This window comes from Coenobita brevimanus, chromosome 80 (genome assembly GCF_032717465.1).
Source record: "Coenobita brevimanus isolate Jiangsu-jjx chromosome 80, ASM3271746v2, whole genome shotgun sequence".
Taxonomy (NCBI): Eukaryota; Metazoa; Arthropoda; class Malacostraca; order Decapoda; family Coenobitidae; genus Coenobita; species Coenobita brevimanus.
In genome coordinates this window covers 14,580,638-14,596,552 of record NC_137033.1, presented here as the reverse complement: position 1 = coordinate 14,596,552, position 15,915 = coordinate 14,580,638, and the positions used below count along the sequence as shown (strand labels likewise).

General features: G+C 42.4%; 1 protein-coding gene and 1 non-coding gene across 2 annotated transcripts in view; one reads left to right on the top strand and one right to left on the bottom strand.

Annotated features, from left to right (window-relative positions):
• LOC145409233 (N-acetylneuraminate lyase-like) overlaps positions 1 to 15,232 on the top strand; it is a 56,202-nt gene extending 40,970 nt beyond the window's left edge. Inside the window, exons 6-7 of the mRNA XM_080279716.1 lie at positions 4,024 to 4,195; positions 14,869 to 15,232. Of these exons, the coding sequence (XP_080135842.1) occupies positions 4,024 to 4,195; positions 14,869 to 15,023 (327 nt within the window). The 3' untranslated portion in view covers positions 15,024 to 15,232. The remainder of the gene's footprint in view (positions 1 to 4,023; positions 4,196 to 14,868) is intronic.
• LOC145409433 (5S ribosomal RNA) lies at positions 544 to 662 on the bottom strand. The gene has a single exon (XR_013899089.1). It is a non-coding gene; the product is annotated as a 5S ribosomal RNA (ribosomal RNA).
• Positions 15,233 to 15,915: the final 683 nt, after the last annotated feature.

Sequence of the window (15,915 nt, the reverse complement as noted above, 5' to 3'; positions counted from 1 at the left end):
CTCAGCTTCCTTCCGGGAGGGTAAAAGCTGACGATCACGACCATCAAGTGATCCTGACCGACCCAGTGAATTACACACACACACACACACACACACACACACACACACACACACACACACACACACACACACACACACACACACACACACACAATGGCTTTCACCTGCTTGTCTCTATGCCAACCTGTTTAATAATTCGACAAAAATTCTTGCATTATCTTTTTAACCAGGAAGTCCCTCGTGGAAATTTAACGTCTCTCTCTCTCTCTCTCTCTCTCTCTCTCTCTCTCTCTCTCTCTCTCTCTCTCTCTCTCTCTCTCTCTCTTTCAACATTTTACTCTTTGGTGAAATAAGTTATCTTTAGCTCCTGTAATAAGTGTTATGCTTTGTTTAATCAATTTTCTGTTTTATATATATATATATATATTCATTCATTCATTGCCAGACGCCATGTATCCCAGACGGGGTGGCCAATGGCTTAGAGTTAATTGTTTTACAGGGAGGGGCACTAATCCTCCACCAACCCCACTTGACACGTAGGGATGCCAACAGCATCTGGTGTTCCCAGGCGGTCACCCATCCAAGTACTAACCAGACCCAACGTTGCTTAACTTCACTAATCGGACGGGAAGCGGTGTACTCAACGTGGTATGGCCGTTGGCATATATATATATATATATATATATATATATATATATATATATACACACACACACACACACACACACACACACACACACTCACACATACAGAGAGAGAGAGAGAGAGAGAGAGAGAGAGAGAGAGAGAAAGAGAGCAGACAGACAGACAGACAGGCAGACAGAATAGAAAATCTCTCCGATGCGTCTGATCTTACTCATATTGAAGGCTAAATCCGAAAAGCGATTTTAGCATACCAGACATAATCCTTTGGCGAAATTCTCCCTCGACAAGTATGCAATGACATATACGAGTTCAGTATTGCTCTCTCTGCTGCGAATATTTGCCTGGGTCCACATGTATCAAGTACCTTCACCAGTATGCAGGATAAACGAGCCTTCATACCAGTTTATAAATACCAGAAATCGTTTTGTTTCTCGTATTCGTTCTCTTTTCTGTCCTCTCTCTCTTTTCTGTGAAGTCTGTGATACCTACAGCATATGAGTGGAGATAATGGGACAAACACCCCATCTTATACCCACTCGATCCCTTCATTTCAGTGACTTTTTTATTTTTCATGTGTACAGATTTTTGAATAGGTCAGGAGGGACTTCACAGTCTGGAAGTGTAAAATATATTCATCGTTAACCCATTCTGCCTGACAGCTATGTATTGAGTTTAAAAAGTTATCTGGAAACAGCAAGAATAAACCGTAAAAAACAAGAAAAAGACATCCCTGGACTGAAAAGGGTTAAGCTCAAGATAATTTTTAAATATGGAACCTGAGCGTTTTGAATTTTTCCTTAACGAAAGAAATATAGCGAACGCGCCCAGGCCAGACAAGTTAGTTTTTTTTTCCTTTTTTTTGTTTTATCTCACCTGTGCTACGCCAGATATCTAAGACTCATTGTGGATTTTCTGAGACAAGACGAGGCAGCCAACTTGTCTTCTCGGATTTTCGGCGTTTCACTATGAGGACGTCTTTTCCGGGCCAGGGGCAAAAGTCTGGTGATCGCTAAAATTAAATGTCGTCGGAGAAGAGGAGTTAACGTGCATGAGGAAATGTTGGAAAAACAAGGATTTAGGACGTGCGTGTGTGTGTGTGTGTGTGTGTGTGTGTGTGTGTGTGTGTGTGTGTTAATGTGGGTATTTTTGTATGCAAATGACAACTCTCGTATCCCTGCGATAAGAAACAGTCACTAAGGCTTATCACGCTCCTCTGGTTGTTATGCTTGTCTCAGAACTCCTACAGATAAACCATTTTTTTACAGTACTTCTTCCCAGATATTTTGTTTTATTTAATGTCTGCTGTTTGTTGCTCGAGCGAGATGGTGTCCAAAAGCAGGAGGCAACCCCACTCACTCAAATTTTCTTTTCAAACGATGTATAGGAGCTTTAGACATTCACAAGATGGCTTCTCTAATCACTCCGAGATTTACCCCAGTCGCTTTGGTTCTTGTTTGTTATAAATCTCTGTGAAAGTAAGTAATTCCTCCACTATACATCTTCTTCCCCTTTAGAACTGTTCCATACACGCCTCTTGCCCTCCTGGATGCTGGATCCTCTAGGATACAGAAGCTCTTTCACAACATCTTTCTACCTTCTTGACTTTCCTCTTATCCTCACCTTTATCTCCTGTCCCTATATCTCTTTATCAACATCTCATCACCGTTTCTCTTCATGTGAGCATACCACTTTAACAAACTATAGTTAGCTCATTCCTAAGCAACGCATCCACTTCCATATTTCGCTTACTGCATAATTTCTCTTTCCATCAAAGCGCCTCACTTCACATGTAGACTTTAGAATCTTTATTCCCATCGCTTTCATTTTTGTCAGTTCCCAGTCATTTGTCTTCCGAGCCTTGCATTCTTAGAAATACAGACACACAAACCCTTCGTCACTTGAATAGACACTGATCTTTTCACCCATGCTATTGTCATTTAACCCTTTTACTTTTGCTCCTTCCATCCTATGGCTTACTTCGGGTCCCTGAGTTTCACCCGCTACTATATCTACCCCCAAATATCCAGCCATTCCAGTTCTCGTAAACCATCCGCACTTAAGCCTGCTCTCGTACAGTGGTGTCCCGTTTCCCTAGTGCAACTCGTCAGTTTGTCTTCACTTGCATTCACTCCCAGTTTCCTTCTCTCATAAACCCGTCTAATCTCAAGCACAAGTTCCTAAAAATCCTTTCTGTGTCTGCGGCCAATGCTGTATCATCTGCAAACAGCACTGGTTAGCCTCCCAGTTTTCCCTCCTCTCTCTGCATCCATTAAACTTGTCCCTCTCCCCAAAGGATAAAAGAAGAGAAAAAATCTGCATGACAACCTTGGCTGGAGAGAAGTTGCTGGCAGGGGGTAAGGAAGGGATTACTAAACTTGGGGGGGGGGGGAGAGGGAGAGGAAGAAGAAACTGTCGGGGGGGGGGGAGATGGAAGGAGAGTAAGGAAGAAGGAGCGAGAAGATGGGCAGGGACGAAGGGAATGAAAAAAGGGAAAGGAAGAAACGAAAGGAGGAAGGAGGGAGGGAGGGATGGAGGAAGAGGAGGAAAGGGAAAGGAAAAAAAGGAGGAGAGGAGGGGGAGATAAGGAGGGAGGAAAAGAAGGGGAGGGACCAAGAGGGGAGGAAAGAGGAGATGGGGAGTAAATAGAAGAACGGGAAAGAGGAAGGAAGGAGGGAGGAGAGGAAGGGGAAGGGAAAGAGTAAGAAGAAATAGGGGGTGGGATGAAGGGAAGGAGGGAGAGGAGGAAAGGGGTACGATGAAGGGAGGAGAGGAAGGGGCAGGGAAGAAGGAAGAGGCAGTGCAATAATAGAGGTTACATGAGGAAGGGAGACAAGGAGTGTGGAGGATGATGTGGAGGAGGAACACAGAACAGATGAGAGGTACAGTCAGGGTCAGTACAGTCTATACACATTCGGGGCTCCATACTGATAGGCACTGTAGGTTGGTTGGCATTGGTGTGGTGATGCTTTAACACCTTGAGCCGCAGCACATACTTTTTATTCTGGCCTTCTCTAGACGGTTTTTTCCACCTTCGGAAAGGAACCTAAAAGTGAAGGAGTTAACAAAGGCAGCGCCTAATACCTGCAGTTGTGTGTGTGTGTGTGTGTGTGTGTGTGTGTGTGTGTGTGCGCGTGCGCGAGTGCGTGTGTGGGCGAGTGAGTGCGTGTGTGTGTGTGTGTGTGTGTGTGTGTGTGTAATATATATATTAAGCGCTTAATGTTATCTATCGGCTAGCTAGCTAGCTAGAGAGAGAGAGAGAGAGAGAGAGAGAAAGCATGACCTTTACGTCTATACTTCTACTTCTTTTACACTTCTCTATACTTAAATAATCAGCATCTACTGTTTTACTTTAGCTAACTCCACCCCTGCCCTACGCAGACACTTCAGGAGGCCTTGTCAGTGGGCTTCTCCAGCGCCGTGAACGCCAGCTTCAACTTCGTGCCTCATCTGGGCTCCATGGTGTTCTCGCTCATGGCGGGGGGCCGGGTGGAGGAGGCTAAGGAGGCGCAGAAACAAATCGCAGACTGCTTCAAGGTTATCAACAAGCCGAGTAAGTCACTGTGTCTCCTTGATTCTTATTTATTACAGGTGTGAGTATCCTTCCTTCCTTTGCGTCGTGAACTGTTACCTATTGAAGACTCTGCACTGACTGACAAGCCAAATGTTTTCTTGTACTCCAGGAAGCCATTTACTACGTTGGGTGGTAAAGACTCAACCAATTAATGAATACCTGATATATGGTGAGTTAAGGTGCTTAGTGTTGCGTTACAAGTGGCCCCTGTATATCTCGTAACACTTTCTTATGAGCGTTTATTCTGCACAGTGTACCTTAATATCCTCTTGTATGTTACTGATGCAACCTATGGCGATAATAAGGCGATATAAACATACAAGAGAACGCTGAGGTGCAATACGCAGGATAAATCGATAAAAGAAGAGGGCTACGAAGCTTACATTGTGATTTGTAACACGGCCCTTAAACCTAAGGTGGCCTATTGGGGTTTACGTCCTTGAGGTGTCTGAGGTTTATCGCTCACTTGATTTCGCTCACGGGAAAAAAGAATAACTATAGTAATAAATAATTGGACTGAAAAGGTCAAATGCGGTTAGCTTGTATGCCACTGTACACAGAACATCCAGAACGATGTAGAAAGACAGGAACGTTTTGCTTTCATTAGGATTTGCATTGTCTATTTTGCAATCTTAGGTTTGATGACTTGGATTCGGACGTTTTCAATAAAACAGAAATGTATAGGGAGGAAAATAGCTAATGAGGGTCAGTTCTCAAAAGCATGTTATGACAGGGAGATCTGACTGTATTTCATTTACATCGCGCAGTCAGCAACGAAGTATAAAGGTCACACTTCTTTTTTTAATTCATTTTTATGGTGAGTTTCAGTAGCCTAATGATGTTTAAAACTGGGTGTTTACCTTCCCTTCCGCGTTGAATAGGGGATAATTGGGGGTGGGTGGGTGAGGGTCAGGGGGGATATGAGTAGGGATGTGAGGGTGGGGATGGGTGGGATTCAGTGGGAATAGTACAGGGAGGGAGGGGTTGAGGGTTGTGTAAGGGGACGAACCCAATATCGGTTTTCATTACCTCTTGACGACCTCTACAGTCTCTAAAAAGACCTCAGTATCCCTTGCTTTATTGAGGGAGAGAGAGAGAGAGAGAGAGAGAGAGAGAGAGAGAGAGAGAGAGAGATGCTTATGCGCGAGAAAGACAGTGCAGTAAAGAATGGCGAATGGTTTTTCTGCCGTGTAGAGACTAACGACTCTACTAATGATCTTCCGGAACACTGTAAGCTGAACCCAAAGGAGATGCTGAGTCGACAGGCCTGTTCTCAACGTACCCTTTCCCTCGCCCTCCCTCCCTCTCCATCCAACACACACACTCCCATGCTCCCTCATCCCGTTCCCCTCACCCCATCCCCAACCCAGCTTCTTTGCTTCTTCATCTCGTCCCCACCCTATTCCCTTTCTTTCTTACCCTTTCCCTCCCCTCAACTAACCCTGTCCCCCCACCCCATCTCCCCACTTCTTTGCTGCCTTACCCTGTCCCCCGTTTGGTACATCACCCCATCCCCCCCCACCTTACTCCTCACCTTGCTGCCTCATTAACCCCCACCTGGGAACTGAATCACGCTGACAGGTATGTTCTTAATGCCTCCTCCACCAAATTGTTGAAGTTACTTAAAACACTGATCTAAGCATTATTCCCATCGTTCCTCCATTAAAAGCTATATACCTGTAGATAGATAGGCAGACAGAGATAGGTACACAGATAGATACACAAATAGATAGATAGATAGATGGATTGATGGATAAATACATAGACAGTAAGACAAAAGCAGAGCTAGACAGATACACTGATACTGGTTAAACTGATAGATAGATAGTCAGGCAGACAGACAAATGCAGAGACAGATAGATAGATAGATAGAGAAATAAATAGATAAGGAGGTACAAATGAACAGAGATAAATACTTCAAGAGTGTTTTCAACCACGCTTTATTAAAAAAAAAAAATCCATGTCGCCAGAAAAATTAAACACTGTACTTGAAAATAAAATAAAGAAGGTATAGTAAAATAAGAGCAACTGTACCGCAGGTTGAAAAGTGAAGCTGAAACTTAATGTATGCACAAATATAATTCACACAACGAAAGTGAATACTGCGACCTCCATTGCAAAAAAGAGCTGTAAAACTCCTCTCTCTCTCTCTCTCTCCCTCCCTCCCTCCCTCTCTCTCTCTCTCTCTCTCTCTCTCTCTCTCTCTCTCTCTCTCTCTCTCTCTGTCTATTGCACAATTTTCTCGGCTGTTCTTTTTTTTTTTTTCCTTTCGACCCACTGTGTGTTCTTTCATTTAGCTCCTGACACACACCGACCATTTTCCCTCACGCCTAAATTTGTGCTTTCTATTTCTGTTTTTCGCTCTCTCTCTCTCTCTCTCTCTCTCTCTCTCTCTCTAATATTCGGTAGTAATTTTTCTAATGTTACCGTCTTTCTTTGCTTGTCTATTATTTTGCTCATGCTCGTGTCTTATTAGTTTCTCACTTCCTTTCGTCGTTACTAATGCTAATTTTTCTTAATTCTTTGTTATATATTTTTTAAGTGGTCACCTTCCTTCTTCCCCTCTTTTTTATCTCTAAATCTCCATACTATAATCCTCACCCTTTTTTTTTTATTTTTCCACGCTGCCTATTTCGAAGCTCTCTCGTATGGTGAAGAAAATGGTCTGGTAGTTGTAATAGTAGTAGTAGTACTAATGGAAGTGCTAGTAGTAGTACTTGTTGTTGTTGTTATTGTCTTTGTTTGCAATAGAGGCAGTAAAAGAAGTCTCAACAGTAGTATTAATATTTCATTCATTACGCAAACCCTTTTATTTATTTATTTTTTTATCAGCAGCGTAGGGTGGCCAGTCTCTTTTTTCCCTGAGTGTTAGCATGTGAGCAATAAAGCCCAACCATACCTCAGATGCAAACCCTTATTGACCTCCTCCAGTGGAGCACCTTAATGCACTAAACCACCAGGCATCACTTTGTTATATGGGTACCACCAGACATAGTATATCGTTTCCAGGGTTAATGGGTTTTAGTATCACCACCACCAACGCCACCACCACCACTACCACCACTACTACTACTACTACTACTACTACTACTACAATTTTTTTTTCTAAATCACCTCCATCCATTGGTGAACTATATTGTGAAGATCAAAACCAACCTTCCTAGTAAAGTTCACCATTTGGAGTTGTAATGTGAAGGTTAACACTAACCCTCATATTACAATCCGTTGGCCCCAAGCACTACTACTACTGCTACTACTACTACTACAACCAGTATCACTATCGTTGCTATTATTATTATCATTATTATTATTATTATTACTGGTGTTGTTGTTCCTATTATTACAGTCCATATATAACTTTTTTGCAGATGATAAAAAATTGTTAATGCTCAAGTGGTGACATGGCAAAGTGTGTAAGGGTCACATATAGAACGTGAAAGAACTACTGGGCCTTGGGAAAATAAAAATAAAGAAAAGAGAAAGAAACAAAAAATGGAAAAAGGGCGTGGGTAAGACGTGGCGGGTGAGAAGATACAGATGGCACCATTTAGGCCTACGGCAGAAGGTGGAATTGTCTTTGGTGGAGAGAGAGAGAGAGAGAGAGAGAGAGAGAGGGGGGGGGACCCGGAAGAGAAAATGTTCTTTGAAGTAAAAATTGGAGAAAGGAATATTAAGTGGAGTTAATTATAGTCTCAGGAAAAAATGGAAATGCTATAAAAGTTTAAAATTACCCGGCATATTTTAAGACGTGTGTGTGTGTATGTGTGTGTGTGTGTGTGTGTGTGTGTGTGTGTGAGAGAGAGAGAGAGAGAGAGAGAGAGAGAGAGAGAGGGAGAGAAGGAACAATACACTCCTAGCAAAAACGTATCCTCCCACCACCTCTTCCCGGAATCATCTCGCTGTGGTTTGGACTTTCATCATTGTCCCGGTATGGCGAAACTTGTCCATCTCTGGCTCTATTATTTTCCGGAACCAGGCACTGCTTCTCCTGAGTCGCTTGGTTTAAGAAGTGCAATCCATCGGCATATGACTTTTTCCAATATTTGCATTTATTTTGTCAGATATTGCTTTACGATGTCATTTTTACGATGTTATTATTTGGGGTATGCTACTGTTTATGTTATGTTGTGCTTTGGATATGTTAGTACGTTTGATATGTTGGGTTTTTGATATGCTACAATTCAGGATTTTGTGTTCTTCAGCTGTCTTGCTTAACTACACGATAGCAAGTCAAATTAATACTGCTTTTAAGAATATGATAATCTTTATAGGATATGTTACTATTCTTCATGTGTCATTCTGGAGGTGTTAAGTGAGAAATAGAATTCTTTTAAGTAGATCATTACTATGGGGTTATTGTTGTTTAGGAAATGGCGTTACTTGGGATGCGTACGTCTTTAGATTCTATTGTTTGGGTTATGTTGTTCTTAATATATTTTTCACCTTACCCATTTTATTCCAACTTGGCCTAAAATTGTCATCTCCCCTTCTTGACTGCTGAGTTATATCGGTGTATTAAGGCTAAAATGTGATGCCAGTCACGAAGAAGTGCTACGAAGATGAGCAGCCGCAGTTTTGTCTTTATTTGCCACTGAGCTACGTGAAATAAGCTACACAAGGACGAAAATTTTGGCCAGGTTAAGATGAAAAGAGAACAGTACCTCTGTTTTCCTCTCCCTCCTCCTCCTCTTCCTTGTTGCTATCCATCTCCCCTTCAGTGTGTCACAATGTCTCTGTCACTAGATTTCTCTCACACCCTCTGCTTCCCCTTCATCTCTCATGCCGTTCCTGTTACTTCCTCTCTCTCTCTCCCTCCCTCTTCCAATTAATATATTCAATCTGTCTCTGCAGCTCCACCTCGCTTATTCCCTGCCTTGCCCCTTTCAGGCCATCCCAAGCTCTCAATCTGTTTCTCTCTTTCTCTCCCCCGTCTCTCATTGTCACTAAACCTTATTGGTCCATTTTGTGTTTCTCCGCATGCTTGGAATTTCTCAGCATGCTTCTGTTCTGTCTGTCTGTCTGTCTGTCTCTCTGTCTCTGTATCTGTCTGTCTGTCTGTCTGTCTGTCTGTCTCTCTCTCATACACCCCATTCCTAATAATCCCACTCAATCCCTGCCTCCCCACCCGGTTCCTGTGTTCCTTTCCCTCTCCCTTCCTCTGTCCATTTAGCTCAAAGAGGGAGACAGAATCGCCAAGGGAAGAACATACTAATGATCTTCAGAGTCTCCCATTAGCAATTCCCCATAGAAGTGAATTATAGCCAAAACTATTGTGTGGTCGCTTATATATATATATATATATATATATATATATATATATATATATATATATATATATATATATATATATATATATATATATATATATATATATATATATATATATACTGTATATATATATATATATATATTTTCACTTTCACTGTTCTAATTTTGCTATCAAGAGTATGGTATCTGTATAGGTCTCTATCTCTGTCTGTCTGTCTGTCTGTCTCAGGTGATAATAGTGATGGTGAAGGCAAAATCAGTCACATTATAAACACATGAACACTTTGCCAGGATTTCGAGAGATTTTAAGTAATATCCTAGGTTTACTGTAGTTCATTCACTTTAACTGGTCCCAGATTTTTGTCATTTTGCAGTTCAGTTCACGTAATTCAGTGGCAAAAAAAGAAGAATGCTGCGTCTCTACATCCTTTCCATGGAACTTCTTCGTGACTAGCAGTATAATCTAGCGTTATTCTATTGCTATAGTAATCAAGATGAAGAGATGGCAATTTTAGACCAAATTAAAGTGAACAGAGTATACGAGCGTGGAGTGGGTTGCTCGAGGTAGCATTTTATAAGGTCTCTGTACTACCGGGTTTTCACTGATAAAAATCCCTCTGGTGTAAACTTAAATGGTATACCCTAGTCTGCGAGCCGCAGCGAGGGGAATAAAAAATGGGATTAGTTTTACGCCAATTAACAACACGAGGGCGATTAAGTTAGTATTTGTTGACCCAGTCTCCCTGACTCGAACCGTGGTAATCGGTTTATATTTAGAGGCGGTATTCTCGTTGGGAAAGGAGGTTCCGTAACACCTCATCCTAGGCTACTTATTTCTGGATATGGTTAGTTAATATCCCTTTGTACGTTATTTATTTATTTTTTTTTATATGTCCGACTCTGGGCATAGGCTTTACAGCCTGCTCTCAAGGCCCAGTAGTCCTCCTACATATCATACACCTCTCTACATGTATATATGCAGAATATGGCGACATTGGAGGGATTTGTTTAAAACGGAAGAGGACAGTAAGGTGTAATAAAGAGAAAGAGAGAGAGAGAGAGGGGGGGGGGACGCATTGAATTCACCAGTCTGACCGTCCGGAGAATTGGTTTCAAGTTTTTCCTTTTGTGAGATGCATACGCTAACTACTGCTTCCCCCCTTCCCATCAGCGACAGGGTTAAGTAAAAAAAAAAAAAGAAACAGAAAAAGAAAGAAAATATATGACTATTAGGAAAGAAACATGAAATACGCTTTGTGGTATCAAGTCTCACAAAATCGTCTCGTGTTGGCTTGAGAATTCTACCCAACTTTACCAAGAGCGGCAAAAAGGAAATTAGTTCCAGAAATTTTACGAACACGGGGGAAAGAAACACGTGGGGCTGTGTGTGGTATCCAGCTGTAAACATCGCCTTCCACTCGGCTGCTAATTGGGGGCCCTCAGGATTCTCAGTGTAGGATCTCTTCGTAAAAACAGTCCGAATTGTTTATTGAATTCCAAGTTAGACCCCATTTACCGAGGCGAGTGTAGTGAATATGTGTTTATATTGCGCTTTGACCTGCTGTATCGTCATTATTTTACTTTTCCGTACCACAGGACTTTAAGTCAGCTTCGGGAATATGTTAAAGTGAAGATTTTGCCCACTATTAGTTAAACGATAATAGATGGCTCGTGAAATAAATGAGTTTGTGAAGGAAAATGAGTTATTGATTGCACATAACCAATTTATCGTCTTCTGCTCCCACTGTTCAAATTTCCATCCTTAATATCCCGTGAGAAAGAGTCCAGTGCTTGCCTACTTCATTAATATACTTTTTTGTAAATTTAGATTTCCATAATTATAACATTAAATATATTTTCTTGTATGAAAGCAAAATTTTAGCTGACATTTAAAGGGGGTGTTGTGAATATATCGTTTTATGCTACCCTATCCTCGCACCCTATCACTGAACAACGATGACCTAGGCAAACTACAAACTGGCATGCACAAATATAGCCAAAACAACACACACAAACCTGCAAACACAAACATAGCCAGTACACTACATCCGCTGATTGACAGACACACACGCGGCCAGTACACATATACAGTCAAACACAAACAGCCAATACAACACATATACAAATTGACAAACACAAACGCGACCAGTGTAACACAAACTGACAAACATCTCCCCCTCCCTCAGCGGCCAAGTTCAGTCCTGCAGTGGATTTCAGAGGGGCGGAAATTGCTTCATCTGCTATTTCATCCACAGCAATTGTACAGCTTTGGTTTATCCCCAATCTTCATGTCTCATGTTGCTCTTGCAGCAGTAGAAAGGCGTACACAGGAAAGTAAGCAGCAACAGACCTATTGACTTCTTTGTTTTTTTTCTAAAGATAGGCTATAACTGATGTAACTATTTTTTAGGTCAATGACAAGGATAGGAAAGCAGGAAGGTAAGACTTATTGGGATGCACTCGTCCCGGTCTCACGTATCATCCCTCGAAGATTATTTTAGGGACCAGGAAGAAAAAATGATATCGTTCATTTTTGCTTCTGACTGAACCTGTAGTCCATAATGGCCCCAACAGAAGTCGTTGCTGAGATAATTAGAAAGCTGATTATATGAGGACTCTTTAATGCTGGACCTATGAGCTTAAAGGTTATGAGCCTGCAGGAGAAGGCAGGTACGCTGTATATCATTCCCGCAATATTCCACGTGCAGCAGCTTCATGCCGTAATGTGTTAGGGAGAAAAAAAAAAAAATCCAGAGAATACTAATAATCTTTGGATTTTCAAGTGCTGGGCTCCTAAGTTCCCTTACAAAAGTAGGTTTGAGGTGCCTAGGATGCCAGTTAAAATGCTCTTCGCTTATTTGGCTTTAGATAAAACACACACACACACACACACACACACACACACACACACACACACACACACACACACACACACACACACACACACACACACACACACACACACACACACACACACACACACACACACACACACACACACACACACACACACACACACACACACACACACACACACACACACACACACACACACACACACACACACACACACACACACACACACACACACACACACACACACACACACACACACACACACACACACACACACACACACACACACACACACACACACACACACACACACACACACACACACACACACACACACACACACACACACACACACACACACACACACACACACACACACACACACACACACACACACACACACACACACACACACACACACACACACACACACACACACACACACACACACACACACACACACACACACACACACACACACACACACACACACACACACACACACACACACACACACACACACACACACACACACACACACACACACACACACACACACACACACACACACACACACACACACACACACACACACACACACACACACACACACACACACACACACACACACACACACACACACACACACACACACACACACACACACACACACACACACACACACACACACACACACACAGATAATGGACCCAGCTAATAATCTACTCGTTTCAGACATTATTAACACTAACCCAAAGTTCCCTAGACTCAAAACTTCTCAGCCAGTATCCTTTTCACCTTTCCCTCGTCTTTAGATCCCCGAGTAACTCCACCTCCCACGACTTTCCCGGAGATCAAGATAAGAAAATAAGCTGTAGAGAAAAAAGTCTTGAACAGAGGGGAATGTAAAAGCGAGATGCTGACTTTTCTATATTCTCTCTCTTTCTCTCTCTCTCTCTCTCTCTCTCTCTCTCTCTCTCTCTCTCTCACGAGGCTGGGAAGATGGGATTCTACAGTACTTTTGTTTTTGTGAATGGTGAGGTTGTTGTTGTTGTTGGTGGTGGTGGTGGTGCTGGTGGTGGTGCTTGTGTGTGTGTGTGTGTGTGTGTGTGTGTGTGTGTGTGTGTGTGTGTGTGTGTGTGTGTGTGTCTTTAATTCAGTCTGCCTATTCATCTATCTATTTCTCTCGCTATCTGCCGATGTATCTATTTATCTATCTATCCATCTATCTGTATTTTCTGTCTGTATCTATCTATCTACATCTACTATTTATCCATCTGTCGATCTGTCCAGCTACCTGTAAATTTATCAGTCTGTCTCTTCACCCGTCTGGTCTGTCAATCTGCCTCTACATGTATGTGAGTGTCTGCATATTTATTCGCCCGTCTTTCAGTGCGTTCTCAGACACACGTGCTCTCCCCTCCTTCCAGGCTGAATTATCAAGTCTGGAGCTACGCAACTTTGGACCTCGTTTGTAGAATCAGGAGTTCGAGGAGTTGAAAGTGTCTTGTTCAGGGGAGTTGCGTCAATTCACTCAAGTTTCCTCAAAATCGCCTTACTTGGAAGGCAGAAATTTACTCCTGCAGCGTTCGCATTTTATTCTCGACGTTACTGTAAGGAGGAAAAGGGCTCTTGTTGGCTAGTGTGGATGTTGCGAGGGATGTCAGTTTAACATTCAGACATATACTATCCACGTTTGTTGTTAAATTGACCTGTATGCCAGTCAACATATTTTTTTTTCCATTTATACCATTTTTATTAACTCCAATGAAATTCCTTATTCTATCTTATTCCATATCAAGCAGACAAAGTTTTCTCAGCAAGCCACTACATGCTGTCAATAGGTAAAACACAAATTTCTTACTACCCTAGTGTAAGATGTAAAAAGGCTCAACGAGTCAACTTCTAACTCATCCCTCGTCCAAAGGGAAGGTTTAATTCCCTCCTTAACCCTACCATGCTCTTCATTTTACCTCTGTCCATCAAACCTTCCCTCACACCCACCTACCTCTACGTCCATAACCCATTACCCCTCACCCATCCTTCCCTCACACCCTCCTACCTCTCTTTCCATAACCCCTCATCCCTCACCCATCTATCCCCCACACCTACCTACCTTTCCTTCAGGTACCCTTTATTCCCACCCATCCTTTCCCAACCAACACCCACTCACCTCTCCCCTATTACCCTTTTGCCCCACCCATCCCTCCTCACACCATCTCCTTCTCTTATCCGTTACCCCTATTCATTACTCCTCTCCCATCCCATTTTAACCAGCAGGGAGAGCTACTTTGAAAACAGAGAAGTAGGTGAATGATAATTACTGAACAGTTATGAGTGAAAATAAAACTAAAGGCAGACTACTGATCTCTCTCTCTCTCTCTCTCTCACTGTCTCTTTGCCGCCATCTATTTATTTACATTTTCTATTTACGTACTTATCAGTCAGTCAATCAGTCATTCCGTCAACCAATCAGTCAGTCAGTCAGTCTATCTATCCATCTATTAATCTGTCTATCTATCACACAGCTGGAGGGTTCACCGTGGCCGGCGTCAAGACCGCTACCACCCTCCTGACGGGGCTTGACATGGGTCCCCCTCGCCTCCCTGTCAAGCCCTTCACTCCTGCCATGACCTCCAACCTCAAGAACGACCTCAAGAACCTCGGCCTCACCGTCTACTGAACATGTGGCCCTGGATTCAACTATATTCCTTTCACTGTAACTTGACCTAAAATTGCCAACTCTTCCCCTCAACCTGGCCTAATATTGACATCTCTTTCCCACAATATGGCCTAAAATTACCCTCACTTCCCCTCAACATGGCCTAAACCTGCCGTCTCTTCACTTTAATTTGACCTAAAATTGCCATCTCTCAACTTTAACATTGCCTAAAATTGCCATCTCTTCATTTTAACTTGGCTTAAAATTGCCATCTCTCCATCGTGCGTGCTGAGCTGTAACAGTAGATGAGACACTAATATATGATGCTAGTCACGAAGTTGTGTCATGGGAAGGATGGAGAGCCGTAGCACTGAATTTTTCCGCCACTGAGCAACGTGAAATAAACTGCAAAAGGATGAATATATCTGAACCAAATTAAGGTGAGAGGACTAGAGGAAGAAAGTTTTTGAGCCAACTAAAGGTGAGAGAACTATAATAATCCCTTCCCACCGTGGAGGCCCCTTTCCCCTGTGCCTCGCGTCAGCCATTAACCTTCTCAGCACAATGACATAAGGTTTGGAACTTTATTCTTGTTATTTTCAGACGGTTGTTGTCTGCATTAGGAGGGCCCAGTATTACAGAAGGGGTTAATGAAGGCTGTATTAAACCCCTCTAGTTTGGCAAAAAAAAATCTCAAGGTGAATAAAATCGTCTAGGTTTGCTAAAATTAGTGAAAGAAAACTCATGTGCTGAATGCATTAATTGTGTCCAGGGATTATTTTTGTCTGTTCTTACTCCTGTAAATCGATTTTATTCAGGCTGATATAGACTTTCTCTGAATGAAAGGGTTAGCAACTACAATTTCCAGCTTTTTCAGCACACGAGTTGAAGGATGGGAAGTGGAACAGTTTCT